Source organism: Leptinotarsa decemlineata, unplaced genomic scaffold (assembly GCF_025532065.1).
Source record: "Leptinotarsa decemlineata unplaced genomic scaffold, Ldec_3_MD MMD2_tig00026340_RagTag_RagTag, whole genome shotgun sequence".
In the NCBI taxonomy this organism is placed as follows: Eukaryota; Metazoa; Arthropoda; class Insecta; order Coleoptera; family Chrysomelidae; genus Leptinotarsa; species Leptinotarsa decemlineata.
In genome coordinates, this window is record NW_027412694.1 from 4,553,211 (window position 1) to 4,563,256 (window position 10,046).

The 10,046-nt window shown below is 32.6% G+C and overlaps 1 protein-coding gene across 3 annotated transcripts in view; it reads right to left on the reverse strand.

Annotated features, from left to right (window-relative positions):
- The window catches only part of LOC111517473 (ATP-binding cassette sub-family C member 4), a 50,622-nt gene extending 45,339 nt beyond the window's left edge, over nucleotides 1-5,283 (reverse strand). For all 3 annotated transcript variants that reach the window (XM_023173645.2, XM_023173646.2, XM_074183517.1), the window contains exon 1: nucleotides 5,159-5,283. In XM_023173645.2, coding sequence (XP_023029413.2) covers nucleotides 5,159-5,232 — 74 coding nt within the window. In that variant the 5' untranslated portion in view covers nucleotides 5,233-5,283. The remainder of the gene's footprint in view (nucleotides 1-5,158) is intronic.
- Nucleotides 5,284-10,046: the final 4,763 nt, after the last annotated feature.

Sequence of the window (10,046 nt, forward strand, 5' to 3'; positions counted from 1 at the left end):
GAAGGTCATTCAAAGTCAAAGCAAAAAGTCTAGTAGTCACCTCGTTTGCGCAGTTGAACGTTGTTCTAAGTCTAATCTTCAAAACTTTAAGATCACCGCGTGACAAGGAGCGTGAATCAAAGTCGTTTGAGGTTGACCCCAAAATATCACCCCGAATTTACCTTATCTGCGTTGATTCAAATCTACAAGATAGCCGCGTGATTGCCTCGGGTTCATTGGAAGTCAAAGTCACTTTGTCAAAAATATGAGGCGTCTATCAAGGTCGTTCAAGGTTAAGCCCAAAACACGATCTCAAAATCATCTCATCTGTGTCGTGTGACGTCGGTCAAGGTCGTTCAAAGCCAAACTCACAACTTCAAAGTCATCTTACTTTATCGTGCGACACGTCGCACGTATTACCTACGCTTAATGGTTGTTTTAAGGTCAAACGTGATGAGAAAGGTTTCGAAATCGGCGTAAACCAACCACTACTGTGCTTTTTGTTGGTAGAAGGTAGGTATTTCTTTCATCGGATCTACACCTCCACTTGTAGCTGACGGGAACGTAGACCTATAGTGATTTTCAAGGATTTGTCATCTGAGAAAGTAATTAGCAAAATGCATTTAGTCTACTCTGAAACTAACAGCTTGGAGTTTAGTCATTTCAATATCGGAATATTCAACTGACTCGAGAAATTGATTCAGATAGTCATTTTTTTTCACCACTTGAGCAAGGCTATTGTAAAAGGGAAATTTATTAGAGGTTACTGGAAAAGTAACGATTACAAGTAATATCTTTGAACTCGCAATCTCATTCACACATGCATCCCAAAGTACATAATAATTTTGATATAGCTAAACCGTTTTTCGAAAGGAAATATGCTGAATGAAAAGGTGATGGCATTAACATTAGAGAGTCCGTTTTCATAAAAATATCTGCCTTGAATAGTCTCTCAATTTTTCCTATACTCTTTTTTGACTTCTTTCACTCTGCACTCTATCCAAAATACTTTGACCTCGTCTCGAACCTCCTATATTTTGTTTTAAGTCGTCCCCAATTCTTTAAGTTTTTCTTTCACATGTTCTAGTTTTTCTTATTTTTCCTTGTTGTCCGAGTTGTTTCAGCAACTTTCATAATCATTTCCTTTCCTGTTTTTTTTTCAATTGCTGTTATTCCTTTCTCTTTCTTTCCATTTTTCATTCATTCATTTCAAGAACTCGCAGATATCTGACGTTATCACCAGCTTGTCGTGTGGAGTTAGTTGCTCTTGTACCATTCACACTGAATCTGCTTTAGTCTTCCATGTAACGCATAGAGGTTGATTGAATAACTGACACACACTGGATATTATAGAAAGTATACCTTGAAAATACTATTACTCATACTTCATGCTCTCCAGGAAAGTAATCTACAGAACAAGCAGTTCCAATAATCTATTACAATATCAAAAACTAATTAAATAACCATTCTCAATATAATACAATGACTAATACTGAAGTTACTCCAAATCGACTGAATGAAAATCAAATTCAAAGACACATTCAGTTGAAATTTCATTTGAATTTACTCTCAGTTACAATTAGTAATAATTTCTAAGGTTAACATCTCAATTTCAATATTTTTTTAAAATGTTTTTTCATTACATTTGACAAAGGAATCTATATTCTTCAAACAGTTTGCAAGAGAACACATATTGTATAGTGGGGAATTTAAACCTAGATTGGTTTGAGGCTTAGGAAACACATCTATTATTGAAGTATGTACTGCAGTTCAGATTCATTTTTGACAACAAGTGTGGATTATCTTCTTTATTATGCAATAGCTCATAGAAAAATAATAGAAAAGCAAGTTTTCTTCTAAATTCTAAGGTTGTGATTCAAGGAATATGATGACTAATATTAAAAACATATTCACCATGTTTTTTTGTAATGTAGAAATCTTAAGAATTTTTTCTGTACCTTTTCAATTTAATTTTTATGAACTGAATAATGAGGAGACCATATTATTGCACCATATTCCAGTATACTATGGACAGCTGCATTATGAAGTGTTAGTAATGTGGATATTTTTGTTAATTTGAATGAGCAGTTTCAATAATCGATTACAATATCAAAAACTAATCAAATAATCATTCTCAATATAATGAAATGACTAATACTGAAGTTACTCCAAATCGCCTGAATGAAAATCAAATTCAAAGACACATTCAGTTGAAAATGACAAATGGACCTTTTTCATTTAAATTGACTCTCAGTTACAATTGGTAATAATTTCTATGGATGACATCTCAATTTCAATATATTTTTTAAATGTTTTTATATTACATTAGACAAAGAAATCTATATTCTCCAAACAATTTGCAAGATAACACATATTGTATAGTGGGCAATTTAAACCTAGGTTTGTTTGAGGTTTCGGCAAAACAAATATATCTTTACTTCTATTATTGAAGTATGTACTGAACTTCAGATAAATTTTTGTCCAGAAGTGTGGATTATTTACTTTATTATGCAATAGCTTATAGAAAAATGATAGAAAAACAAGTTTTCTTTTAAATTCTAAGGTTGGGAATTCAAATTCATTCAAGGAAGTATGATAACTGAGATTGAAAACATATTCACCATGTTTTTCATAATAAAGAAATTTTAAGATTTTACAAAAGCATTATAAAGTATTGTGAATTTGAATGAGTTCCTAATAATGAAGCTAAGCATTTTATATGCTCTGTTTATAATGTTGGTTATATGTTGCTCAAAAGTGAGTTTTTCGTCCAGCGTAACTCCCAAATCTCTACATTCTGTCTTCTTGGGTAAATATTCATTGTTTATCTTAAACTGAAAATCATTCCTTAGTTTTTTCCAAGTAATTGACATACTGAAGCATTTGTAGCAAAATCACATCTTGACTTTTGATTTCCTTGATTAATTCAAAATTATCCGCGAATAGTGGACATTGCGAGTCCTGATCTACCTCTGGCAGATCACCTATTAGTAATAAAAAGAAGAGGGGTCCTAGATTGGACCCCTGAGGATACACCAGATCCTGTCAAGAAATCCTCTGATTCCCATCCCTTATAAACTACATTCTGTTTCCTGTCTATAAGATACGAAGTTAACAGCTTCAAGAGTCGATTTGAAAGCCCAAAAGTGTATAGCTTTTTCAATAAAACCTCATGATCAACCTTGTCGAATACTTTACTAAAATCTGTGAAAATAATATCTAGTTGACTATTATTCTCGACAACTTGATTTGCCTCTTGTATAAAACATGTTAGGTTAGTTATAGTGGACCTGTTAGGTAAGAACCCATGTTGTTTTTCACGTAGACATGGATAAACGTGATTTAAAATTTTTTCCTGAATGATTGATTGGAAAAGCTTACTGGATGCACAAATCAGTGATACAGGCCGATAGTTTTCTATATTCTCCCTAATGCTACTTTTAAATATTGGTCAAACATTAAGGTATTTCCAAAGTGTAGGGTAAGTACTATTTTGCAAGATTGAGCTATATATTATTTAGGGGTTTGATCAAGAGTTGTATGCATTCTTCAACTATATAAGAGGGAATTATATCTGGGCACAAGAATTTTTTGGTTTGATGAATATCTTCATCATTTACAGAATCTATATCTGAACAAGAGTTCGTTAGAAAAAATCCATCAAGACTTTCTGTGTTATAATCCGCTTGATCTTTTAAATATACGCTCAAAAAATTATCTTCGAAAGCTCCTGCGATATTTTGATGACTCTTTATTGTTTTCCCACCGTAAACCATGGTTACAGTCAAGGATTTTGAGATTGATTTATTTTTTGCAACCTACCACCAAAAATTTTGAGAGTCACTAGATATGTTGTTTTCAATTTGTTGCAGATGAATCCTATGAGCAATTTTTATTTCCTTTTTTGTTTTTGTTCTCAAATATATAAAATTTTGATAATCCAGGATATTGTTGAATTTTTTATATTTTTTACGAAATTCATCTATTCTTTTTGAATCCTTTATTATTCCTATTGAAAACCATGGTGGATACAATTTTTTAATTTTTCTGGTCAAAGGGACGCACTCCTGTAAGATTCTATACATAATATCACAAAACTTTTATACTATAGAATTCATATCCATATTATTACTTTCCAATTCATCCCAACATGTTTCCTTCAAGATATCATACAGTTTTCTGAAATCAGCTTTTTTTTAATTGAATTTAAGGTTAAAATTCTTATTTGGTTGGTTATTTTCACTTCTAGGGTTCACTTTCAAGTTAAAAAATAATGATGGGTGGTGTTCATTCTTTACCACAAGTGGCATATCACATTTTTCTAAACTAAGGACTAACGAGGTCTCACCTTTTAACGTGTGATTCCTAACACACAGTGTTAGGAATCACACGTTACGTGTGTTACTAAATCCAGGTATCTATTGAGTCCGTTTGGTACATTATTGTACTGAACAGCATTAATTAAATTAAAAAAAATCAGATATCTGTGTTCAATTGAAGATAATCTCTCTTTGTTACCTATATATTCTTGAAATATGATAGGCAGACACGATTCCTGCTGATTGTCAGGGCAAAATTAGTAACAATTCCTCAAAGAAGAAAATTCGCTCGAATTTCTAGAAGTGCGCAGTAAAGTTTAGCTGCTCATTCTTGTGGAATGAAGTTTTCGATACCGGTTTGGAAATAAACTACAGCGATTTGATATACGCCTGAAGGAGCTATCGTTCAATGTGGATGTGAAAAGTATCCGTCTGTCAACTTTTAAATGAACTAGATATGGAAGTCGGACATGAAAATACATTCTCCTCAATACTTTATGATGTAAATAATATTAGTAAGCCATCGATATATCACTATTAACATTTTTCAATAGAAAAGGAGATCTTGTGATGCCTTATTTGGAAGATATTTCCATTCTCTATCCCTTCTGATTTGTTGGAAATCGATTCAATCTTTCCTGAGAAGTTAACAGTTCTATATTCGTTAAAAGTCTGGAAACAAACGGTGAATATCATAATTTCAAAACAAAAATTTTTCTAACTGACAGAAGTTGAGGGAAAAGGTGTCTGAAACGTTTACACTGTATAGTAAAACACGTTGTATACACTGTTTTTTAAAAATCTCACAAAAATATGGAGCAATAATGAAACGAATAACAGAAATTATGATATGCACTTACATGAAAAAGATTCTGGATAATAGATTACTTTTATATTCAATATTTTCATTTTTGAGTTCGGCCCCGAAATTCATTACTTCCAATAACTATTTCTGGTGAAGGTAAAAAGAAAATCACGAGTTACGAAATACTGCTAGTAAATAATATTATACGCGTTCATTTGACTATGAAAATTATTTTTAATGAGACCATTGAAATTGATAAAAACTGTACTCGCATAACAATGTGATAATGAAATAAATGGAAAGTTTTCGAATAGTTGGAGTATTAAACAAACACTGATGAAAAAGCATGCTTGTGTCTTCCAATCTCTGCGGCTGAAGTAGTGGAAGTCCCATTTCCTTCAGTAGGATCAATAAAATCTTCAAATCTTGTGTTAAAATCAACACAAATACTTATTTGTGTTGAAATTAATATGAGTTAGTTGAAATCTGTACAAGACAATGGCACTTTTCCTACGAATGTTTTCTGATTGTACCAATGAATAAAAGTCATTGAGGATACAATAAAGGCCATGTATAGTTTTCAAAATACAGAGTGACAAAGTCAAACTATCGAGCAACATCGCAGATAATCATCGGGAATATCCAATTTATTCTGTTGATGTATATATAAAAAAACAACGAAGTATAAACCCTTATCATACGTTCAAAAATTATCCAATAAAATCAACAAAACAGTGAAAAATGCAACATAACCATAGGACATCGATTACAGGATACAAATAAAACCTTATACTCGAAATTAAAACCTGAAATCTCAAAAAATAAACAAACTCACACAGTATATAGGATACCATGCAAATATTCTGAAAGTACATGTATAGGTCAATCCTAACAATGCCTACAGAAACGAATACAAGTACACAAATTTTCGAAAACTGACATTACTGCCTTGTCCAAACATGAAAAAGAATATAAACATAAATTTGACTTTGACAAAGTTGAAATTTTTACCAAAGAACGGAATCCAAAAGTTAGAAATTTTCTTAAAATGATCCACATAAAGAAAGATCCCAATAATGATAATAATAGAAGCGATATCAAGAACTTCAATCAATGTTTGTTTGAAGGTGGTTGACAATGTTTCGTAGTGCATTTCATTAGTTTCGGACTTCCATTGTCAAATATGATACAAACTGATTTGAAAATCGTGAAAGAATCTGTAAAAAATTAAAAAGTACTTGCCTACATTAGAGGATTGTCGGAAAGGAAGAGAAGGATTGGGTCCAAGTATAACATCAGAACCTGCTTTAGATCTGGGAACACTATCCGTAGCAATCTCAGGAAAACCAGGCCACCAAACGAGGACTGCGATTCCAAGAATTGCATTTACCGTATACCCTGCGAGAGCGGAGAATCATACACACAATGGCCTAAGAGGCCATTGAAAGTTCGCATTGCCGAGCACAAGAAACACACAGCGAGGAGAAACCAGCAAATCCAGAATAGCAGAGCATTTTTGGACTTATCAACATAACATCAAGTGGGCTCAAGCTGAAATCATCTCCACAAGGAGGAGCATTGGTTTAGGAGAAAATTCAAAGAAGTTATATATATGTTGTTCAACCACGCGTTTAGCCAGGCTAGCGTAGAGATACGTAACATATAGAAACCTCTAATCAAGCGGAACACGACCATCTCCCTCCAAACGGTCAACTCCCGCTAAAACCAATGAAGCGGAGAGAGGGAAGAAGGGATAGGTGAAAGCACTCGAATGACCTATAAATAGTCAGATCTTGGAGGAATAAGTCCAGTTATCACCCGAAGACGATTGTGGATACTAACAATCGAAACGTCGTGACTTAACTTGGTTTGACATACTTTACTTTTAAATTTTCATTTCTTGTTATTATTATTATTTTTTTAATTTTCAGCTCGTGTTAATAGTTATTTTTTTTTTGGTTTTTTGTTGCTTGTATGTTATTTCATTGTAATTTGTTTTTTTCTTAATAAAATTGTTATTTTTCAGCTAATCTTTCTAATTTTTTACAGATTCTTTCACGGATTTCAAATCAGTTTATATCATATTAGACAATGGAAGTCTGAACTGATGAAATAAACCTCAATCAAGTCTATAATAATTTACTAAAATAAATCTGATTTTTACATCTTCTCATTAGAAATTATAAAAAGTTAACTAGAGCTCACATACTATAATCGAAAAGATCGAACATTCCAATCAATTTTAGAACTAGGGGAAAAAAGATAACAGATAAAACAAATTCGACACCAACAATTCAATTAATTCATACATTCAATCACTATCATTCTGAACAAGAAAATGAAATAAGTACAAAATTGTATTCCTGTTCAATTATTTTTTAAGTAGAAATCATAAATGTTTCCTTCACATTGATTTCTACACATATTTGATATAATGTAACGAATTATGTTTTCAACCTCTTTTCAATATTGTACTATTTTAAAGATTCTAAAGCTGAAGATAACATAAACAATGTCGAAACGTTGTTGAATAAAAATACATAGACTGAATAAGACCCTTATTCCAGACTTACTCTATTTCACAAATCGCCAAGCTTTCGTCTCCGAATAGAGACTTCGTCAGGACGCTAAAATGAAATACAATAGAAAAAAACTAAAAAAAAAATAAAAAATACTTACAAGCAATATGAGTTTTGCAATTTAAAATTGAATACTGATGAAAAAATTTCAAAAAATTGGCGCAGATATAAAATCAAATATTATCAAAAAATTGTTTTTTGTTAGCCTTCGAATTTTTCAGCCAACGTTATTTCGTACATTGTGTTGAAATTGTGATCGTTCACCAAAAGGTGGCAAGCATGTGTCGAATTGGTCTTCTTCAGTTCGAAACTTCTTTTATGTTCGGAGATAGTTATTTAATTTCTTGAAGTCCTTCCTACACACACTTTTGGGTAGGATTCACATGTTGGTTTGTAGACAGATAACAGATCAGGTGTCTGAAAATGAAAAATACAAAATTACACAAAGAAGGACCAATTTTATATGCCCACCTGGGGAATATAAAATTGCAATTGAGTAATGAAGCTGCGATCGAAATATTACATTCATCCCAATGAAAACACTATTGCCAATCTTTTAGGGTTTGAGGCCGATGTGTTCAGCATCGATGATACTCTTGAATCAACATTGCCCGTAAATATCAATAAGGTGATAATTTTTCGTGTGGATTGTAATGTCATATTCAAATGGAGATAGAAACTTCTGAAGCAGCTACTACGATGAAGCTATGAGTAGGCCGATGAAGGATATTGGTAACTTTCTAAAAAATTCACTATTTATCATCTACTGCTCCCACTAACCCGATGCTAAGGAGTCATCTACTGTCGACATCAAAATAGAATTCAAAACACATAAGATGGAGTTTCCAGCAAACACCAAAGTATATGCACTCATCCTCCATGATGCTGTTTTATCTTATAATGTCCCTAATGGTTTTGTTCAAACTGGACTATGATAAGATTGCCATGTGAATCTTTGATATTATCAAATAAAACACACAATAATTCTGTGCAATTTGATTTTTTTCTGAAATTGAAATATGATAAGATTGACATGTAAATGCTGGATATAATTGTTGTGCTTTTTATTCATCATCCTGATAGATATGCGATATACAGTGTCACCATTAAAGTGCGCACCATATGGGAAACTTTTTTTTCGAAAAGTTTCAATGAAGTTTAACTGCGGCACTTGTTTGTGCTTTGAATTTAATCTAAAATGATGCGGCCAACTGCGACCCACTGACGTTCAGTGTTTGTCAAATTCAACTTTTTTTTTGAAAAAAATTGAAAAAGTGCATTTCTAGATCGAATTTAACAAAAAGTTACTTGAAAAAGTTTAGTCCACGGCAATATTATATCCATATTCCAAATTTTATATAACTAGGATAAAGTTAACGTTTTGCTTATTTTTGACAGATATCCCCTTTATTTTAAAAAACAAGTACGGTTAATTGTCATCAATTCATGTATACATAACAAACTCATCATGGAGTTTGACTTTTCTGATACATTTTTACTTATACGGACATTTTTAGAGAGGAATTAAAAATGTGCTATAGTGGATATAACCTAGAAAGAAAATTCTTTCGATTGAAGAAAATGTTTTGGAAATTGATGAAAACGCATTCAAATCAACTGATAGTTTGAAACAACTTCTCACTAAATGTTAACATGAAGGGTTCACTGAACAAGATTTCATACAGTATGAAAATATGTCATTCAGAGCAGGAGATTACTCCGTTAGACGAAAATGAAATTCCTGCGCAGAGCATTTCACGTGGTAAAAGGGCTCACTTATATTATGAAGCCAAAGATGGGTTTAAATGGAATAAAATGTGTCCTCCAAAAAACGTGAGAACTAGGCAGCACAATATTATATCCAAACTGCCAGGAGTAATTGGCGATGCAAAAAATGCTTCTACGGAGAAACAGTGTTGGGACTTATTTTTTGACGCAGCTATAACCATGAACATTGTAGAGTGCACTAACATATATATCGAAACGATTGCCAACCGTTACCAAGACAGCTCTGATGTAAGACCAATTACAATAACTGAGCTGAAAGCCTTGTTTGGTCTATTCTCTCTGATCGGAGTATACCATAGCGGCCGAACATCTATTTTTGAGTTCTGGGCAACTGATGGAACTGGAATAGACATTTTTCCCGCTACAATGGCTTTGAGAAGATTTCGATTTTTGATAGGATGCCTACGATTCGACAACAAACATACCAGGGAGGAACGTAATCGAGAAAATAATCTCGCCCCCATTAGATATGTTTTTGAAACCATTGTTAAAAATTTTCAGAAATGTTATTCCATCGGGCAATATCCCACCATCGATGGAATGTTGCTAGCTTTTCGAGGTCGTTGCAGCTTCAGG